Genomic DNA, 22848 nt, shown 5'->3' on the forward strand with positions numbered 1-22848 from the left:
AGAAAATATTACAGATTTATGGGTAAGTGATGACAATAGTCATTCCATAATATCTTCATATAATCAGTATGTTCCCATGCCTCCCTTCACTGAATTTTATGACCTCAAAACTTATTCAAAGAAATTATTTTTTTGCTGACCCAAAATATATAGTGGGGAGAAGTGGGGATGGGGCTTGTTGCTGAACCCAGCTCTGACTTTTCACTTGCTGGATTTCCACTGTGTTTCAATGACCACTTACAGAGCCATAATTCACAGAATGACTATTGATGTCCCATTGATATTGATATGATTTCCCCTAGTGGATTGGGGGCAGCACAGCCTAGAGCCATTAGTATCTAAAGGTTATGTATAATGGATAATAGAGGAAAATGAAATGGCAGAAAGGAATCTGCACGGGAAACAGAAGCAGTAAATAGTTTCAATGAAAGATCTTACTTGGGTTACACAGCAACTACAAGGGGGATTGAAATAATAATAATAAAAAAAAGCCCAATAACTCTTACAGACTCAGCGAGAGTTGAGAGTGAAATGGTTTCCTATTTTGAAATATAATACATTTTTATTTCAACCACAGAAAGCCATTTAAAAGTCATCTTGCGTGTTACAGTTATGTGACATCTTCCACTTGAATGCCTATTTATGAATTCCTACTCTACCCTCCTGAGGTGGTCCATGATACGGCACAGATGGAGTAAGTGGAGGAAGAGATTTTAACCTATTTATCCAAAGTCACATAATGTTCAGCTCATGACAGAAGTCAGAACAAAGTTAGTGTTTGCCATTAATATCTCCTCATCTTGAACCCACTCAACCTACTGTGCTGTGCTTAGTCACTCAGTCATGTCCGACTCTTTGTAACCCAATGCATGGACTGCAGCCTGCCAGGCTCCTCGGTACATGGGGATTCTCCAGGCAAGAACACTGGAATGGGTTGCCATGCCCTCCTCCAGGGGATCTTTCCAACCCAGGGAATCAAACCCAGGTCTCCTGCATTGCGGGTGGATTCTTTATGATCTGAGCCACCAGAGAAGCCCTCAACCTACTGTACTAGCATTTACCCTGATATTTCTGTCTTTTTAAAGTCTCATGGTAAATCATTTCAATAGATACTCTCACCAATCCACACATCTTACTTGAAGTAACCATTGCAATGGATGGCCTAGTAAATCTAACTTGTGATTTAATAAGAAAAAAACATGGTGGGTTTTCTTAGTAGTGAAAGTGAAAGTTGCTCAGTTCAGTTCAGTTCAGTCGCTCAGTCATGTCCGACTCTTTGCGACCCCATGAACTGCAGCACACCAGGCATCCCTGTCCATCACCAACTCCCAGAATCCACCCAAACCCATGTCCATTGAGTCGGTGATGCCATCCAACCATCTCATCCTCTGTTGTCCCCTTCTCCTCCTGCCAACAATCTTTCCCAGCATCAGAGTCTTTTCCAATGAGTCAGCTGTTTGCATCAGGTGGCCAAAGTATTGGAGTTTCAGCTTCAACATCAGTCCTTCCAATGAACACCTGGGACTCATGTCCTTTAGGATGGACTGGTTGGATCTCCTTGCAGTCCAAGGGACACTCAAGAGTCTTCTCCAACACCATAGTTCAAAAGCATCAGTTTTTTGGAGCTCAGCTTTCTTTATAGTCCAATTCTCACATCCATACATGACTAGTGGAAAAACCATAGCCTTGACTAGATGGACCTTTGTTGGCAAAGTAATGTCTCTGCTTTTTAATATGCTTTCTAGGTTGGTCAGAACTTTCCTTCCAAGGAGCAAGCGTCTTTTAATTTCATGGCTGCAATCACCATCTGCAGCGGTTTTGGAGCCCCCCAAAATAAAGTCAGCCACTGTTTCCACTGTTTCCCCATCTATTTGCCATGAAGTGATGGGACCAGATGTCATGATCTTTGTTTTCTGAATGCTGAGCTTTAAGCCAACTTTTTCACTCTCCTCTTTCACTTTCATCAAGAGACTCTTTAGTTCTTCATCACTTTCTGCCATAAGGGTAGTGTAATCTGCATATCTGAGGTTATTGATATTTCTCCAGGCAATTTTGATTCCAGCTTGCGCTTCTTCTAGCCCAGCATTTCTCATGATGTACTCTGCATATAGTTAAATAATTAGGGTGACAGTATACAGCCTTGACATACTCCTTTTCCTATTTGGAACCAGTCTGTTGTTCCATGTCCAGTTCTAACTGTTGCTTCCTGACCTGCATACAGATTTCTCAAGAGGCAGGTCAGGTGGTCTGATATTCCCATCTCTTTCAGAATTTTCCACGGTTTATTGTGATCCACACAGTCAAAGGCCTTGGCATAGTCAATAAAGCAGAAACAGACATTTTTTCTGGAACTCTCTCCCTTTTTCGATGATCCAGACGATGTTGGCAATTTGATCTCTGGTTCCTCTGCCTTTTCTAAAACCGGCTTGAACATCTGGAAGTTCACGGTTCACATACTGCTGAAGCCTGGTTTGGAGAATTTTAAGCATCACTTTATTAGCGTGTGAGATGAGTGCAACTGTGCAGTAGTTTGAGCATTCTTTGGCATTGTCTTTCTTTGGGATTGGAATGAAAACGGACCTTTTCCAGTCCTGTGGCCACTGCTGAGTTTTCCAAATTTGCTGGCACACTGAGTACAGCACTTTCACAGCATCATCTTTCAGGATTTGAAATAGCTCAACTGGAATTCCATCACCTCCACTAGCTTTGTTCATAGTGATGCTCTCTAGGGCCCACTTGACTTCACATTCCAGGATGTCTGGCTCTAGGTCAGTGATCACACCATCGTGATTATCTGGGTCATGAAGATCTTTTTTGTATAGTTCTTCTGTGTATTTTTGCCACCTCTTCTTAATATCCTCTGCTTCTATTAGGTCCATACCATTTCTGTCCTTTGTTGAGCCCATCTTTGCATGAAAATTTCCCTTGGTATCTCTAATCTTCTTGAAGAGATCTCTAGTCTTTCCCATTCTATTGTTTTCCTCTATTTCCTTGCATTGATCACTGAGGAAGGCTCTCTTATCTCTCCTTGTTATTCTTTGGAACTCTGCATCAAATGGGTATATCTTTCCTTTTCTCCTGTTTTTTCCCCTTCTCTTCTTTTCACAGCTATTTGTAAGGCCTCTTCAGAGAGCCATTTTGCTTTTTTGCATTTCTTTTTCTTGTGGATGGTCTTGATTCCTGTCTCCTGTACAGTGTCACAAACCTCCGTCCATAGTTTATCAGGTACTCTGTCTATCAGATCTAGTCCATTAAATCTATTTCTCACTTCCACTGTATAATTGTAAGGGATTTGATTTAGGTCATACCTGAATGGTATAGTGGTTTTTTCCACTTTCTTTAATTTCATTCTGAATTTGTCAATAAGGAGTTCATGATCTGAGCCACAGTCCATTCCCAGTCATGCTTTTGCTGACTATATAGAGCTTCTCCATCCTTGGCTGCAAAGAATATAATCAATCTGATTTCGGTGTTGGCCACCTGGTGATGTCCATGTGTAGAGTCTTCTCTTGTGTTGTTGGAAGAGGGTGTTTGCTATGACCAGTGCGTTCTCTTGGAAGAACTCTATTAGCCTTTGCCCTGCTTCATTCCATGCTCCAAGGCCAAATTTGCCTATTACTCCAGGTGTTTCTTGACTTCCTACTTTTGTATTCCAGTCCCCTATAATGAAAAGGACATCTTTTTCGGGTGTTAGTTCACTTGTGTCCAACTCTTTGTGACCCCATGGACTATAGCCTGCCAGGCTCCTCTGTTTGTGGAATTCTCCAGGCAAGAATACTTAAGCTGGTTGCCATTTCCTTCTCTAGGGGATCTTCCTGATCTAGGGATCAAACCTGGGTCTCCTGCGTTGCAGGCTGGTTCTTTACTGTCTGAGCCATCAGGGAAGCCCAAGAAGTAAATGAGCTGCAAAGTTTATTGCAGTGCTAGGAGAGCAGCAAGGCCTGGCACTCAAAAACTTGTCCTCTGGAGTCAGTCTGCTCTGGCTTAAAGCTCAGGATATCCCCTTTTAGTGATGTGACCTCTTAATTTCAGTGTGACCTATATGTGATCTCTTACATTGGCTATGCTTCAGTTGTCTCATTTATAAAATAGATTTAATCTGATAACTATCCTTAATGTCTGTTGTGAGGATGCAATGAGCTAATACAAGTAGAGTGCTTAGTGTAATTTTTTTTTTTCAGTAAACTTTTATGGTCAGGGTTGCTATGTGCCAGGCAGTGTTTGTGGAGCTGGGATACAGCCATGAATAAAACAGTTAACTCTGAGAAACAGTGAATGTTAACAGTGAGTAGTAAGTATAAAGATGATGCTTTTGAACTGTGGTGTTGGAGAAGACTCTTGAGAGTTCCTTGAACTGCAAGGAGATCCAACCAGTCCATCCTAAAGGAAATTAGTCCTGGGTGTTCATTGGAAGGACTGATGCTGAGACTGAAACTCCAATACTTTGGCCACCTGATGTGAGGAGTTGACTCATTGGAAAAGACTCTGATGTTGGGAGGGATTGAGGGAAGGAGGAGAAGGGGACTACAGAGGATGAGATGACTGGATGGCATCACCGACTCGATGCACATGAGTTTGGGTGAACTCTGGGAGTTGGTGATGGACAGGGAGGTCTGGCATGCTACGATTCATGGGGTCGCAAAGAGTTGGACACGACTGAGCAACTGAACTGAACTGAACTGAATAGTAACAACAGCGATAATAATGTTTAACATTTATCATATACTTATATGGCTCAGCTGGTAAAGAATCTGCCTGCAATGCAAACTTGGGTTTGATCCCTGTGTTGGAAAGATCCCCTAGAGAAGGGAAAGGCTACCCACTCTAGTATTCTGATCTGGAGAATTAATGGACTGTATAGTCCATGGGGTCACAGAGTCAGACACGACTGAGCAACTTTCACTTCAGTATATGTTTTAGGCACTCTTCCAAGTTCTTTAGACATATTAACTCATTTATTTTGATGACAACCCTATGTTACAGGTAGTGTTTTAGGACAGTTTTACAGATGAGAAAATGGAGGCCTTAAAAGGGTAAATAATTTGCCAAAGATAATGTGCGTAAGAATTGGCAGAGGTCTGAAAATCCTTGTTCATGATCATTGTACTGTATTGCCTTGTTGTCATATTAAATATATTACTATATGCCACTGTTTACCCTATTAAAATGGCAGTCCTTGAAACAACTGAAACATTTTATTTTCACATCTGAAATGAATATATAATCTAATTAAAAAAGGCTCAGAGTGTATAATACAATTTTTATATAAGTGGCCATGTAAAAAATTTAAATAGAAACATAGGTTTGGACAGAGTATAAATCTATTAAAAAAGAACTTGGATTTGTTTATTCCAGATGTATAGTCTTACGTCTAAAATATCATCTCTTTGTACAATAAAAGCTAATAGAAGATAACCTATAAGACAAAAATTGGTCTCATAATTGAACAAGGACATTTTAAAGGGCCTCTAATGTATTTAAACTTTTCATATTACTCCTTTATTTGAACGATATGATATTAAAATCCTGTTTATATTACAGTACTTTCTCATCTCAGACCTCCATTCCTTCAGCATCATTCCTCATTAAACGTTATTACAATCTAAATAAATGTTCATACTGAGTTGTCCTAAATTGTCTGAGATAAAGGATGTATTTTTGATCTTATAGGTTAATATCATCCACATTTACTAGAAGCATTGTTCAATATATTCAGATTGCACAATGAAAATAGAAAAGAGATAATCATGAACATCAATATAGGCTGTGATCTTATATTGCTGACATTATCAGTGACTCCCCTACAAAATATATCTGCTTACTTACTTACTATCCTTTGTTCTATGACTCATAAAAACTGGTCATGAGAACTTTCTTATTGTTCACATTTTTAATAAATCAGACTTAACAAAACTTACTTTTTTATAATTAGAAGAAACTCTAAATTCCTTCTTAATCTATCTCTCAGAACCATATTCAATGTATCTTTGTGGATAATTCCACTTCAATTAGGAAATCAGGCTAAACTTAAGAAGATATGAGTGACATATTTAGAATATTTTTTCTATGTTAGTCTTCTAGGAATACTGCTTCCACAAAATACATATTTCTTAAAAGTTAATTTACATTTTAGACCACAAAACCACTCAAACAAGGAAATTAATGTTCAGTCAAATTAAAATGTCATCCAGAAAAATCAATGTGACTTGCTATTGAGAAAGGGTGACTTGGGGGCTTCCCAGGTGGCTCAGTGACAAAGAATATGCCTGCAATGCAGGAGACACGGGTTCGATCCCTAATTTGGGAAGACTCCCTGGAGAAGAAAATGGCAACCCACTCTAGTATTCTTGCCTGGGGAAATCCCAGGGACAGAGGAGCCTGGTGGGCTTCAGTCCATGGAGTTGCAAAGAGTCAGGCATGACTTAGTCACTGAGCACGCGCGCATGTGCGCGCATACACACACACACACACACACACACACACACACAAAGGGTGACTTTAATCAAGATGCCTCAAGAACAATCATATTTTTCTTAAAAGTAGAAAGTGTACCTCACTACTATTTTCTCCTTTATCATTGCAAACATAGTAACCACACAATTTTGCCGCCATTTACCGAGTGAAAATAAGAAGACATTTTTTTAGTTCAGTGTAAAATTCCACATTCTTGGAAAGAAATTATGCCCTGGATTTTCCAATAGCTTCCAAATAACTACTACTTTAATGAAATTTCTACCTGAAAATTCAGTAGCCCTATTATTTTTTAACTATAATTTAAGAAGCTACTGTAGATTGGTACTTATGACTTCTAATGAGAAAACCATAACAACCTTCTAATTGAAGGGAAAATGGTTAACTACAGTAATTGCAATCAATAAGACTGTGTTAGTAGTATAAATATTTCTTCTCAAAGAGCAGTTCTTACCCTCCTCAGCAGTATTTAAGGTTAGGAAGTACCAAAAAAAAAAACATAATTAGAAATCTATTTGCTATTTGTAATACTAAGCCTTAGTTCAAATTTGTAGGTCACAGAGTAGAGAAAGAAACCCCTCACTGCCAACTCCAGCACAAGCAAAATCAGATTTTGATGAAGAAGAAAAGTAAAGCATGGAAAAAAGGGCTTACCAATCACATAGGCCAGTAACAAGGCCAGAGTCACTGTGATTGCAGTGGCACTCAAGGCTGTGCACTTCCAATTGCAGCACCTGTAGGGTTTGTTGAAGGTAAAGGCAGGTCTGGAAAAGGTGCTTCGAGGAAGTGGCCTGGGAGGAGGTGAGTACACAGTATTGGATGTCAGTGGGTAGTTCTGACTGGCTGCACTAAAGATGGCCGAGGAACCAGATCCGTGCTTGAATAGGAAATGCCTGCAGAAAAGAAACAAAAATTTGGGCTATCAAAACCAAAGCCACTTGCTATAGAAACATAAACCCCATTAAACAATCATTCTGCTGCTGCTGCTGCTAAGTCACTTCAGTCGTGTCCGACTCTGTGTGACCCCATAGACGGCAGCCCACCAGGGTCCCCTGTCTCTGGGATTCTCCAGGCAAGAACACTGGAGTGGGTTGCCAAACAATCATGCTACAATAAAGCAAAAGGGAACTAGGAAGAAATCAGCAAAATTTTCATATACCTAACACTTAACTGGGCTTCCCTGGTGGCTCAGAGGTTAATGCGTCTGCCTCCAATGAGGGAGACCTGGGTTCGATCCCTGGGTCGGGAAGATCCCCTGGAGAAGGAAACGGTAACCCACTCCAGTATTCTTGCCTGGAGAATCCCATGGACAGAGAAGCCTGGTAGGCTACAGTCCACGGGGTCGCAAAGAGTCGGACACGACTGAGCGACGGAACAGAACGGAACACTTAACTCCAAAATGCCCATGGTGGCCTTCTTTTTGTCTTCCTATTTTAGATTTTTAAGAGGAAGAAAGAGATCTTCTGTTCCTGAATTTTTGACTAATGAGGTTCTCAATCTCTGAGCATTACCCTTCCACATTTGGTGGCATTCACTATACTGCTTCCTTTCATTAAATATAATATGCAAGAACAGGAGGAGAAGTATCATCAGGCATTTTGATAATATGAATGGCCCAGAGACCAGTATTTTATTTAGAGACTAGCTTTCACAGACACATTTTCACCTAATATTTTATTATAAAAATTGCCAAAGGTACAGCTAAAGCAAAGAATTTTTATAACAAACATACATCTACTCCAGAGAATATCAAGTGAAGAAATTCAGTAAATCTGGACTAGGTCCTAAGCAAGTATATTTTAATAAAACATCCTAGGTAAGTTTAATGTGTATCTCCAGTTGAGCAGCACTGGTCTTAAAAATACTAGATTTAAATTTTAAAAGATGATTATCAAATAAACATTTTTAAAAATAAAAAAGAAACCACACATATACTTGTGAACTAGATTCTATACTTAACACATGATTATATTCACTTTATCACATTTTTATCCATCTCACCATTCCTGTCTCAATCCATCTTTTTTTTAAAACATCTCATTTTTTATTTCATTTTTAAGCATTTCAAAGTAAGCTGCATACATCAGTATACTTCTCTTGACATATTTTAACTTTTATATTATCTAGAGTTCAATAAGTTCTTACAGATTTTTAATGTAAAATTTATACACAATGAGTTTGAGATTTTTAGATTCCACATATGAGTGATATCCTACAGTATTTCTTTCTCTGATTTAGCTCACAGCATAAGATCCTTGAGGTCCATACATTAACTGGTAAAAACAAAGAGCAGAGTATTGGTTACCAAGGGCTGATAGGTGGGATAGGGGGATGTTTAAGGCTACAGACTTGCAACTAGCAGAGAAATAAGTCTTGGAGATCTAATGCACAGTATTGTTATAGACAATAATAATGTAAAAAAAGAAAAGATGCTAAGGCGGTAGATATTAATTATTCCCAATACAAAAAGTAAGAATAATTATGTGATAGAGATGTTAGCTAATACTACAAATGACAATGGTATTGAAATATAAAAATGTATCAACTCAATATGGTGTGCACAAATTTATACACTGTTATAAGTAAATATATTTAAATTTGAAAACCATACACAATGAAATGCACAAATTTGCAGTGTACCTTTGCTGCGACCCAACAAATGCAATCACCTGTGCAACCCAAAGCCTTGTGAAGATACAGAACATTCCCGTAACCCCAGGAAGTGCCCTCCTGTCTTTCTAAGTAAATCTCTATCTCTAATCCCCAGAGGCAACTGCTAGTTTGCATTTTTTTCCTACCCTGCATTAATTTTACCTGTCCCAGAACTTCATACTGCTGTCATGTTTGATTTACTAAAGGTTGTTTATTGACAGCTCATGACTATTGTAATATGGATATTTCATAAACAGTAATGATATATTCACATGGAAGGTGTTGGCATGAAAATGATTTTGTGTAATACTTTACCCTTATCAAGTGCTAAGTACCACACATTGTGTTAAACACTCATTATCTCAGTTAATATTCACTCATATGGAATAGGCTATATTACTATCTTCATGGTGTATTTAAAGAAATGGAAGCCTAAAGAGGTTAAGTAACTTGCTTAAATCCACCTAGTAAAAGAATAACAAAGCCATAATAGGATCCCTGGCCATTCCAGCTCCAAAGTCCTCAATCTACTCTACTGTTCAGCCTAGGGCAGTAAAACACACAGCTAAATAGAAAACATTTTGTTGCCACGTGTTAATATAATACATCACAAGACCCTTTGACTGAACAAAGAGACAACATCACCCTGTACATGTCACATACGTTCATCATTAGGAATATTTTAAGACTGATTTCTAGCTTCCATTTTTAAAGAATGCAAGCATGTACGTTTAAGTGAAAAAATAACTGTCCACATGTCAGTTAATGAAACTGTCCACATTAGAGTTTTCCTTTAGTTTATGAGGATAAATGGTATTTAAAGGGCAGGATTGCTGAGGGGAGTGGAGCTTCACAAGACTTTCTAGAAGATAACTGGCTTTCTATAACAAAAGGCTTAAAAGATGCATATTCTTTGTCCAAAAATTATGCCTATAGGAATTTATCCTTAAGAAATGATGTGTATGACAATGTATATTGCAGTATAATTTATAACAACAGAAGATAAACACTCAGATGTTCATTAATATTATTTTATAAATACAGAGTAGAATACTGTACGGCCATTACAAATTGAATTGTAAAAGAATATTCACTAGAAAAAGTGTTTACAGATCATCAAGTAAAATCATTAAGGTTTCAAAACAATGTGGGCAATACAATTTTTAAAAGATATGCTCATGGAAAATAATACTTTGTGTTACCTTTGGCTAGTAGGGTTATTTCTTTAAAATTTTCTGCCTTGAGCTTATATTTTTTCTTGTAACTAGTATCAAAAAGATTGGGAGTGGGATGGGTGGAAAAAATGCAGTGACTAACACCAACCACATGCATAGTTGGTTCTATTTATGTGCATGATTTATTGAGTGCCTAGAAAAGTCAGGTACCAAATTAGGTACTTTATATGCAATATTTTGATCCTAATATGTCTGTGGGGTTGATATTATTATTGTAATCTTACAGATGATGAAAGAGAGACCAAAAGAGGTTTAATAGGAGCAAAGTGGTATGATAATAGCAAAATGGTATGATGATAAGGGTCTTATCATAATAATAAGAGGTAATGTTCATTAAGTGCTTATTTGTGCCACATATTAATTAATTCATAAAGCATTATATAATTTAAGCTTCATAACAACCCCATTACAGTAAGCATTTACATTTACAGATGAGAAAACCAACACACAGAGAGGTTAAGTAATTTGTCCACAGTCCAACGCCTAGTAACTGGTAAAGCTGACTTTCAAGCCCAAGCAGTCTGGCTCTAGAGCCATTGATCCTAACTATGACATTACAGCACAACACACCAGGGTTCTGCAGTTAGTGGACACAAGAAAACTTGAACCCAGGCCTTGTAAATCACAGAAGAAGCATGTGTTCATTTGTTCTTTTGTGTTCATTTGGGCATGTGGATGATATTGAATTGAGCTACACTTTTACCCTGTTGCCTTTGGTACCTGAGGGAAAAATATGAGAATGATGGCTATAGAATCAGTTAGAAAGAATCTCAGCAATCATCTAGCAGCTCAACATGCTCATTCTGCAGATATAAATGGAGGCCCAGAGGATAAAAGTGGATTACTTAAAAGAAACATCAGCAGCTAATGGCATGAATGTACTTAAGAATTGGGGACTTGTAAAATAGTATATTTCCATTGCCCTGTGCTACCTGCCAACCAGTTTTCATGGAATTACCACAGAGTTCTAATCTGGGTTAATTGACCCAAGCTAACCAAACACAATCTGTTCAAACAGTACCACATAATACATATCTATTTTTTTCTGTATGTCACATGTTCTCACAGTAAGTTTTAAAGACCATCTTAACTGTTTTGAATGAATGGGGGACCATTAGAGAGAAGCTAGTGTTCAGTCATCAGGACTGTAAAGGAATTATTGCTGCTTTTAAAAGCACTGAGTGTATCCCTAGAATGGAAAAACAGTACGTAGCAGAAATAAGATTAAATACATTTTATTGAAAAAGTGACTCATAGTATTAGGTTTCTTTCATTTGATTGTACTTCCTCATTAGTCCCTGAAATAGTCACCTTCATGTCATAAGGAGGTAGATTTCTTCTTTAATGTCTTATCTCTCCCAGCCTATGTTTTCTGTGACCATCTAATATACTAGTGAGGGAGAAGTATAGCACTTTACAAACAGCAGAGTAGAGAAGCCTCCCCATCTCCCTATCACAACTTAGTAGTTACTCTGGAGGTGATAAAACATCACTTGCATATAACTGATCATATACAGCAACACTGTAATAAACTCCTATGGAATAGAAGAGAAATCTAGCAGTATGGGGCTTTTTTATTCAATGTTTGGAGATAAAATTTTCGATCCTCTGCATATTTATGAAGAACAATTGAATTTTTGAGACAACATAAGTGGCCCCATATGTTGGATATTGATTTGGTTTGGTATATCATTAAGAGGTAGAAGAAAGACAAAGAAAGACAGAGAATTGTTGGCTATTATGATGGCAATTACAAGCAATAATCAATATTCCTGAGCACTGTAATTTCATCTTGATATATACCAAAGGATTTCCAAATGCAGTTTCATAAGTAAAATATTACAGCATAATGAATAAATTCAACAGTCGCAGCAGAACAACATTTAAACTAATTCATATTTGAGTGGAATCCAAATCACAGTCCTTGGTGAGGGTAGATAATAAAATGAGTTCTGGTACTAAGCTTCCTGTTTTCTTATTAACAAGCTGAGATTAAGAGTCTCTGCTGAAAGTGATCTATACTTTGATGTGCATCATGAAAAACAGCAATGCAAATGCTATATATTGTCAAAGGCTTTGCAGTCCATTGTTGGAAAGCAAAACTACTGCCTAAATGTGTTTTCATAGTCCCTGAAAAAAGTAGGAGCATAAAGACAAATGCACAGTGCTAGACTTCAGCTATGTGCTCATAAAATCAGATCATCTGTCTAAGCACATTGCTTTTCCCAGGGGACCTGAGGATATACTAAAATGTTGCTATCAATTTCATACAATTGGGTTTTTTTCCACAGAGGAAATGATAAAAATGCAGTTCAAGAGTTTATGTGTAAGTAGTACTCTCCTTTGCATCTGTTTTAATATTCAACCTCAAATTTAAAAAGGAAAAGCAAGACATTGCCAAAAGGAAATGGGAATATAAGGAAATTGAAAAAAAAAATCTTTAAGACTGATGAGACTCAGTGGTGGTAAATGGAAATATAATAAATGCTCCTGTAAGGATTTTAAAGGGGGAAAATGTACTATCTCTTTTTAAACCCTACATACAACATAATTCTGAGGGTATCTGTTAGAACTAAATGATGTGATTTAATGTGGCACTTGAAATTCTATAGGAAATAGACAGAAATCTACAGCTTTCTAACAACAGATGCATAAATAACCAGTGAATTTCTTCTTTTACATCTTGTAAACATACTTATGAGTTTCCAAACCTGCATTCACTTAGCTACAAGCATTAGACTCATTTTTTACCCATAAGGAGGAATTTAACTTACTTCCCGTTAAAAGCTGAGGTTGATTTTTTAAAAAATAATAAAGAGGAAGACTGCAATCAAAAGGTATTGAGTCAAGTTATTAGAGCCAAATTACATTCAGATATGGTAGTGGAATTTAGATATTTACTCTTTTTAAAAATTATAAAATGCATTTTTTATTGTGATACAAAAACGCAAAATAAAAAATTTACTACCCTATACCATCTTAGAGTTCAGCAGTATTAAGTATATTCCCATTATTGTGAAACAGATCTCCAAAACTACTTCATCTTGCGCATGTGAAACTAAACCCATTAAACAACTCCTCTTTCCCCAATCTCCTCAGTCTCTGGTAACCACCATTCTAATTTTTCCCCTCAAATTTGACTATTTTATATACCTCATGTAAGTAGAATCACAAAATATTTGTCTTTTTGTGACTAGTGTATTTCACTTAACATGATGTTCTCAAGCTTTAACCATGTGACTGGATCTCCTTCCTTTTCAAGGCTGACTAATTGCATGCATATACCACTATTTGTTTGGTCATTCATCCATTGATGAACATGGGTTGCTTCCACCTGTTGGTTACTGTGAATAATGCTGCTATGAACATGGGTATGCAAATATCTCTGAGATCCTGATTTCTATCCTTTTGAATATATATCCCAAATGGAGGTTGCTGGATCATGTGCCAGCTGTATTTTTATTTTTACAAGAAATCTCCATACTGTTCTCCATAGTAGTTGTATCATTTTACATTCCCACCAACAGTGAAGAGTTCCATTTCTCCACATCCTTGCTAACACTTGTTATTTCTTGTCTTTTTGATGATAGCCATCCTAATGCGTATGAGGTGACACTTCATCATGGTATCGATTTGTATTTCTTTGATGATTGGTGATGTTGAGCGTCTTTTCATGTGCTTGTTGGCTGTTTTTCATATCCTATTTGGAGAAATGTGTATTCACAGGTATTTATTCTTATGCCTCCAAAAACATGAGAATATAAAAAAAAATGTCATGCTGGGTCAGCCCCATTTTCTTCTCTGACAAGAATATTTCGTGTTGTTTTGTGGCAAAGTGCGACTACTGGCAAGATATCAACATCAACATCTCTAGTTTTTACATAATAGCCTATTCTTGATACGCCTTTTAGGATAAATATATCCAAACTCTGTTTGAGTCTAAATGGTATTATTAGCCTGGACAATCTCTTAGGGTAACGATTTTTTTTATTAACAGCTATATAAAAGTGGATTTCAATTTATTTGTTCTAGGGTCCTTTCTTTTAAATTTTAGGCCACCTTGTCCATATGTCCCATTCAAACCTTATATGCAAGTGTTCATAAAGAAGTCTATAGTCTCTCCATGTTGTTCATAGTTTTTAAGAATTTTTTTTTTTAAAATAGTGTCAGGATATCTATGGATTGGGCTTTCCTGGTGGCTCAGCGGTAAAGAATCCACCTACAATGCAGGAATCACAGGAAAGGCAGGTTCATTCCCTAGGTCAGGAAGATCCCCTGGAGGTGGGCATGGCAACCCACTCCAGTATTCTTGCCTGGAGAACCCCATGGACAGAGGAGCAGGCTACAGTCCATAGGGTTGCAAAGAGTAGGACATGACTGAAATGATTTAGCGTGCATGCACACATCTATTGGGTTGGCCAAAAACTTTGTTTGCATTTTGACAAACTTTTCTCACCCCAATATCTAAACCTTAATTTTTCTAAGTTTAAGCCTTAGTTCTATAATATATATTTTTTAAAAATTTGAGATGACTGGTTTATTATTTTACTTATTTATTGATCTTCATTGTGGTGCAAGAGCTTCTAATTGCAATAGCTTCTCTTACTGTAGATCATAGACCCCAGGCCCATGGGCTTCAGTAGTTGCAGAACACAAGCTCAACAGTTGTGGCACATGGGCTTAGTTGCCCCATGGCATGTGGAATCCTCCTGGACCAGTAATTGAACCATGTCCGCTGTATTGGCAGGTGGATTCTTATCTACCGTACCACCAGGGAAGTCCTATAATCTATTCTTAAATGGTAATACTCTATGATCTAGATCAGTATTCTTGTGATTTTCCAAGTGAGGTAGCTTTTGTTGCTAATGGGAGAGATCTTTAGAAATCTTTTATTTATTTTTTTTTGGTGGCTTTTTTCCCTCTTGCTTCTTAATCAGAAGTAATATCTGCCCTACCTCTTCAATTGCCTCTGGACTATATATTCGCTAAGGGCAGAGACCAAGTCTTAATTTTTACATTCTTGTCTCATACTTCAAAGGTACTCAATGTATAAATATTGATTTGAAAGATGTTTTTGCTTCTTCTAAAAGGCTCTTGATTCCCTGTACAGAATGAATGACGCTTGGGGACACTAAAATAACTTCCACTTGTGAGAAAATAATCTCTTGCATTCCTGAATGTAAAAGGACAATTATTATTCACAGCAATTATTTCTAATTATTTGTATTTTTATTAACAAGTCTTTCCTCACTCAAATGTCTCAAACCGAGATGAGATGTCACTCAGTTATTTCTTTGACTTGTTTGTTTCTTTTAGATTGTGAAAATAAAATGAAAGCTTATCACTGGAAAAACTATAGTTTTGATTATACAGACCTTTGTCAGCAAAGTGATGTCTCTGCTTTTTAATACACTAGGTTTGTCATACCTTTCCTTCCAAGGAGCAAGTGTCTTTTAATTTCATGGCTGCAGTCACTGTCCACAGTGATTTTGGAGCCCAAGAAAATAAAGTCTGTCGTTGTTTCCATTTTCCCCCCATCTATACTATCCACATGTCATAGTTGAGGAAGCTGAGTTTCAGCTGCTAAGTTTAAATAAATTTCCAAAGTCATGCAACTGGTAAATGATAGAATTGGGAATCTACTTCAGTTTTTTTTTTTTATTACTGGAATGCAATCTACATGAGAATAGGAATGTCTTTTTGTCTTTTTTACTGCTGTGTCCCCAGCATATGGAATCATGCCTAACAAACAAGTGGTGCTCAACAAATATATTTCTTTTTGGCCACATGCAGGATCTTAGTTCTCTGACTAGGGATCCAACCTGGGCACCTGGGACAGTGGAAGCATGGAGGCCTAACCACTGGACTACCAGGGAATTACCTCAATAAATACTTTTAAATCTATGCATGAACAATGAAACCCATCTACTTAACCACTATGCACATACTAACTCATGACATCCCTGATGCCATTCTTAATGCTAATCATTCAGTTCAGTTCAGTCTCCCAGTCATGTCCGACTCTTTGCAACCCCATGAACTGCAGCACGCCAGGCCTCCCTGTCTATCACCAACTCGCGGAGTCAACCCAAACTCATGTCCATTGAGTCGGTGATGCCATCCAACCATCTCATCCTCTGTCCTCCCCTTCTCCTCCTGCCCTCAATCTTTCCCAGCATCAGGGTCTTTTCCAATGAGTCAGCTCTTTGCATCAGGTGGCCAAAGTATTGGAGTTTCAGCTTCAACATCAGTCCTTCCAATGAACACCCAGGACTGATCTCCTTTAGGATATGCTAATCATTAAGGTAACAAAATCTTCCTAATCATATGATCATGTGGCATTTCTCTTTTCAAAATGAATATATATGAGCTTATTATTCCACTGAATGTGTTTTTATAGGAATATTTATTTTGACTCTTAATTACAGAATTGACATAATAATATTAGGACAATACATACTTATGAAAGTGAACTAATTGTCATGTCTCCCTGTTTAGAATATATCAGAATATTTTTAATTCAACAGTGTATCAGACTTCTGTATATAAACTAAACATGTCTATAAAAGGACATCTAGAGATATGCTAGAGTTAGTAGGGCTGGCATACATGTAAACAGGTGTGTGTGTGTGTGTATATATATATATATATATATATATAATGGTAGAGAAAGAAAATACTACATATTCTCTAATGTTTGACTAAGATGCTTTAGTAGTCTCCAAAATAAATTAAAATAAACAATTATGCTAAATTTTATAATAATACCCTTCCAAGTCATCCTATCATTCTCTTCCTCTAAGTTAAATTCATGCTCTGTAGATGTAATTTTAATTTAAAAATTAATATTAAGAAACTCTACACCCCTTCAAGGGTAAATATCAAGTTAGAATTTAATATTAATGTAAATGTTCCTGCATTAAAAGGCTATGGCAAACATACAAAAATTATTTACTTAGATTAGTAAAATTACCATTTTTCATTTTCTTTATCTTTAAAGGTAATTTAGGTTTCAAGATGTGGCAGCTGTAATCCTTTCAAATTAGAAACAATTTGGAAAGCTACTGATAGGTAAGACTTTCAATCCTCTTATGATTTTATACATCTTCTCCATGAAGGCATAACAAAATACCATCCTACAGTTTTCAAGACTTTGTTTCCCACCAGGGATCATTTAAAATGGGAACAAACATGGGAACTAGGCAAAATTTATGAGCACACATTTAAAATTAAACCAGATCTCAAATTTACTAGGAGTTAAGAGAAATTCATTCATTTTGTAAAGAAATTCAAGTATATTTCCCTTTGCAAATGCTGAAAGTCCATTCTCAATTTTACTCACCAGAGCAACCTGCTGATTTTATAGAATTGGTCTTCACTGGTTAGTTGGCTTACTTATTTATTTTTCTTTTTAGGGGATTACGTAGTGGACAGAGTATTATATACCTTAATTGCCTTTTTGTTCATCTTCATTTTCCTCAGATATGTATTATACTCCTTTATTTTATGAGCCAGTTGACGTGGTATACTTTTCTGTATCATTTCTTTTTATTTGTAATCTGTATTAGCAAGAACATTTTATTTTAAAGAAAATGTGTTTCAAACTAAATACAAAGGAGTATAATAAAGACAGAGCCTAAGAGTTTACCACTAAGCTCTTCAGGTTAAAAATCTAGATGATAATATACATGTTTCAATGCCATTCTCCCAAATCATCCCACCCCCGCCCTCTCCCACAGAGTCCAAAAGACTGTTCTATACATCTGTGTCTCTTTTCTGTCTCGCCAGTCCAGGTTCGATGCATGATACAGGATGCTCGGGGCTGGTGCACTGGGATGACCCAGAGGGATGATATGGGGAGGGAGATGGGAGGGGGGTCCAAGAAGGGGAACACATGTACACCCGGGGTGGATTCATATCAATGTATGGCAAAACCAATACAATATTGTAAAGTAATTAGCCTCCAATTAAAATAAATAAATTAAAAAAAATCTAGATGATCATTCTAATGCAACTTTTAAAGGATATTGATCAACATTTGCTTTCGTTAGTTTTCATTTCTCTGAAAGTCTTACTCATACATGTATAATAAAGGCAAGAATGTTTTTTATAATGTGATAAGATAACAAAAGGAATGCCACTCAAATCAGTACTCTAGCCTATTCAGCATAACGTTTCTCTAAGGGACAAACTGGCAAAGGGCACAGCTGTCCTATGAAATATTAGCCTCAAAATCAAAGATGTGGCCTGAGGCAGAAACTTTCTTCTCCTGATCAACATCCATATTCTCCTTTTCTCTTGGGCACACAAATAGACTACATTTCCCAGTCACAGATTCCATTAGATGTGGTTACGTGACTGAGTTCTAGATAATGAAATGTGAAGGGTGACAAAAAGTGGTGTTTGACACTTCCAGTCTTCAGCCGGAAAACTTCCAACCCATGATTCTTAATCTCCTTCATCCACTGACTAAAAGAGAGAAGATTCAAATATGTAAGGATTCTAGTCCATTTGTTCCATGGAATGTTATAAAGTCATAAAAATATTAAGAATTTTTAACCACATGAGCATATTAAATATGCTGACCTTTGTCTCATAGCCCTGGCCAGAGCATCTCTGTCCATGACCTTCCCAAATCCACTCCCCTCTGCTTGCAGTCACAATTCATTGGACTAGAATTGGGCATCCAATCTCAAAGAATTATGTAAATTAAACCATGTGTTTTTCTCCAAATCAGAGATGATTTGGGAGAATGGCATCCAATCTCTGTACGTGTATTTTGACACACACAGAGAAATCTAGACCTAGAAATCTAGATTTCTTTGAGAAATCTAGACCTAAAAACCTGTCAGCTAGGAAAGCCAAGATTCAAGTTCATTTTGAGTCAGAGCTGGAATTGCAGCATAATAATAGGGAAATAGGATTTCAAATCCTGAAAGATGATGCTGTGAAAGTGCTGCACTCAATATGCCAGCAAATTTGGAAAACTCAGCAGTGGCCACAGGACTGGAAAAGGTCCGTTTTCATTCCAATCCCAAAGAAAGGCAATGCCAAAGAATGCTCAAACTACCACACAATTGCACTCATCTCACACTCTAGTAACGTAATGCTCAAAATTCTCCAAGCCAGGCTTCAGCAATATGTGAACCGTGAACTTCCAGATATTCAAGATGGTTTTAGAAAAGGCAGAGGAACCAGAGATCAAATTGCCAACATCCGCTGGATCATGGAGAAAGCAAGAGAGTTCCAGAAAAATATCTATTTCTGCTTCATTGACTATGCCAAAGCCTTTGACTGTATGGATCACAATAAACTGTGGAAAATTCTGAAAGAGATGGGAATACCAGACCACCTGACCTGCCTCTTGAGAAATCTGTATGCAGGTCAGGAAGCAACAGTTAGAACTGGACATGGAACAACAGACTGGTTACAAATAGGAAAAGGAGTACGTCAAGGCTGTATATTGTCACCCTACTTATTTAACTTCTATGCAGAGTACATCATGAGAAACGCTGGGCTGGAGGAAGCACAATCTGGAATCAAGATTGCCAGGAGAAAAATCGGTAACCTCAGATATGCAGATGACACCACCATTATGGCAGAAAGGGAAGAAGAACTAAAGAGCCTCTTGATAAAAGTGAAAGAGGAGAGTGAAAAAGTTGGCTTGAAACTCAACATTCAGAAAACTAAGATCATGACATCTGGTCCCATCACTTCATGGCAAATAAATGGGGAAATAGTGGAAATAGTGGCTGACTTTATTTTTTGGGGCTCCAAAATCATTGCAGATGGTGATTGCAGCCATGAAATTAAAAGACACTTACTCCTTGGAAGGAAAGTTCTGACCAACCTAGATAGCATATTAAAAAGCAGAGACATTACTTTGTCAACAAAGGTCTGTCTAGTGAAGACTATAGTTTTTCCAGTGGTCATGTATGGATGTGAGAGTTGAACTAGAAAGAAAGCTGAGCACAGAAGAATTGATGCTTTTGAACTGTGGTGCTGGAGAAGACTCTTGAGAGTCCCTTGGACTGCAAGGAGATCCAACCAGTCCATCCTAAAGGAGATCAGTCCTGGGTGTTCATTGGAAGGACTGATGTTGAAGCTGAAACTCCAATACTTTGGCCACCTGATGCGAAGAGCTGACTCATTGGAAAAGACCCTGATGCTGGGAAAGATTGAGGGCAGGAGGAGAAGGGGAGGACAGAGGATGAGATGGTTGGATGGCATCACCGACTCAATGGACACGAGTTTGGGTAGACTCCGTGAGTTGGTGATAGACAGGGAGGCCTGGCGTGCTGCAGTTCATGGGGTCGCAAAGAGTTGGATACAACTGAGCGACTGAACTGAACTGAACTGAATAGGGAAACATACAAAAACATCCCATCAAGAATGAAATCTGAGAATAGAGCGTGTGTACAGGTAGAAACAGAGACCCCAGAAGAAAACAGAACAACCAGAATAGCTCCATCTCTCATTAGGCCTTGTTGCACTCACTGTCCTTTCCCTATAAGACTATCCTGTATAATTTTTCAAAAACTCCTTTTTTACTAGATTTGGTTTTTTAGTTCTGTTCACATTAACCAGGTAATTTCTACGGCAATAAGGGATTTTCCATTTTGGGAAACAAAACCCAGAATTCATGTATACATTCATATACATATATACAGTACAAGCAGAACTATGTGCTGTCCCCTGTCACAGACAAAAAAGCAACAATTCCAATTTCAAATCCCTATTGTGCAGAGATCTAGCATCAAAGAAAATGTAAGGAAATCTTAATAGTTACTATGTTTGGGTGAGAGAATTTTTAGATATACTTTTGTTTCTGATTTCCTGTGTTTTTTCCTGCTTTTGAAATGAAGGTCTATTACGTCTATTACTTGTATAAGATCCTTCATGATTTGGCCTCTGTAGACCCCTCTGCCTCACCACTGCTATTGTCTCCCATGCTCCCTAAGCTTTGGCCCTCCTGTGTCATATACAGTTTCCCAAATGTGCCATTTTGTTTTCAGGCTCCTGTGCCCTTATGTAAGTCTTTTAGAAAGAACAATATCAGAAGATCTGGTGTAGATATAAAGAAAGGAAAGACAGAATAGAGAGTGAATATAGGAAGGATGAAGAGTGCAGGGGAATAGAAAGGAATAGAATAAGGAAGGAAATTTTATAGAAAAGTAGATGATGGGTAGCTATCTATGCAAAAGTATGAAATCATTTGTTAGTTGTTTCGGGGGTCACTCTGGCCTCTATTTCTATAGGCTGTCTAGCTATCAGTCAGCATTGATACACTAAATAGATTTAGTTTAGTGGTTGTTTTAGTCCATCTGGGCTACTATAACAAAATAGCACAGACTGGGTGGCTTACAAACAACAGAAATATGTTTCTCACAGTTGTAGAAGCTGGACATCCATGATCAGGGTGCCAGCATGGTAGGATTCCATGAAGGCTCTCTTCTGGGTTGCAGACTGCCAACTTCTTACTATGTCCTCACATGGCAGAAGAGGGTAGGGAGCAATCTGAGTTCTGTTTTATAAGAGCACTAATCCCATTAATAAATACCTTCACCCCTTGGGCATTATGTTTTACATGTGAATTTGGGGGCGATACAAACATTCAATCTGTAACAGTGGTTTCCAACCCCAATTATGTTATCGACTGGAGAATTATGTAAATTAAACCCTCTAATGAAGGCCTAAGAAGAAAGGAATAGGAAAGGGGAAGGTAGAGAGGAAAAAAGAAATTGCAAGTGTCTGAAAAGGGGTGGGTAAAGGGAGCAGGTAAGGAAACAATGGATTTTGTCTTGTCTCACCGTTAATCAAAAAGAGTGTTTCTCAGCTGGGGACAAACAGGCCCACAGTGAACATTTGGTAATGTCTGGGGACATTTCTGGTTGTCATGACTGAGGAGAGAGCAGTCCTGGCATCTGGGGGATGGTGGTAGAGGTCAGGGATGCTTCTATACAGCCTCTAATGCACAGGACAGCCCCCAGAGTAATGAATCATCCAGGCTGAAATATCAACAGGGCCAAGGTTGAGAAATCTTTGTCAGAAACTATTTCTCCAATTGGAACATGCAGTTTTGAAGTATTCAGTGTCCCTATGGGAGGGAATCTGTCATTCTTTAAAGACTTACAGAGAAAGATTTTCTTGTTAGGCACTCATGATCTTATCTTCCTCCCCAAGCTCACAGCTGTTCCTCCCTTGAGACTGTTTGCACCTGGGATTGTTCTCGTATCCAAACAAATACCCTGAACTGTAGGGCCAGAGAACATACAGGACTCACTCAAAATTACCTCCAACATTTACCCTGCTGACCAAACAAGAAAATCTTTATAAAAGCTGGAGAATAGAAAGCATTTTCCACTTTCCATTTTTAAAATTGCTTTTCAAATTGTACCCCTCATGAACCTGTCATGAGGCATAAATCCAAAGCCTGAACTACTGATTAAAACATGCACAATATATAATAATCACATCTACTGAAACATTA

The 22848-nt window shown here is 37.7% G+C and overlaps 1 protein-coding gene across 1 annotated transcript in view; it reads right to left on the bottom strand.

Annotated features, from left to right (window-relative positions):
• The window catches only part of TENM1 (teneurin transmembrane protein 1), a 448997-nt gene that overhangs the window by 375237 nt on the left and 50912 nt on the right, over nt 1-22848 (bottom strand). Inside the window, exon 3 of the mRNA XM_088834344.1 lies at nt 7126-7364. Coding sequence (XP_088690470.1) covers nt 7126-7364 — 239 coding nt within the window. The remainder of the gene's footprint in view (nt 1-7125; nt 7365-22848) is intronic.

The sequence above is a fragment of the Moschus berezovskii genome, chromosome X (genome assembly GCF_049115385.1).
Source record: "Moschus berezovskii isolate FMDL1 chromosome X, NW_MosBer_1.0, whole genome shotgun sequence".
Lineage (NCBI taxonomy): Eukaryota > Metazoa > Chordata > Mammalia > Artiodactyla > Moschidae > Moschus > Moschus berezovskii.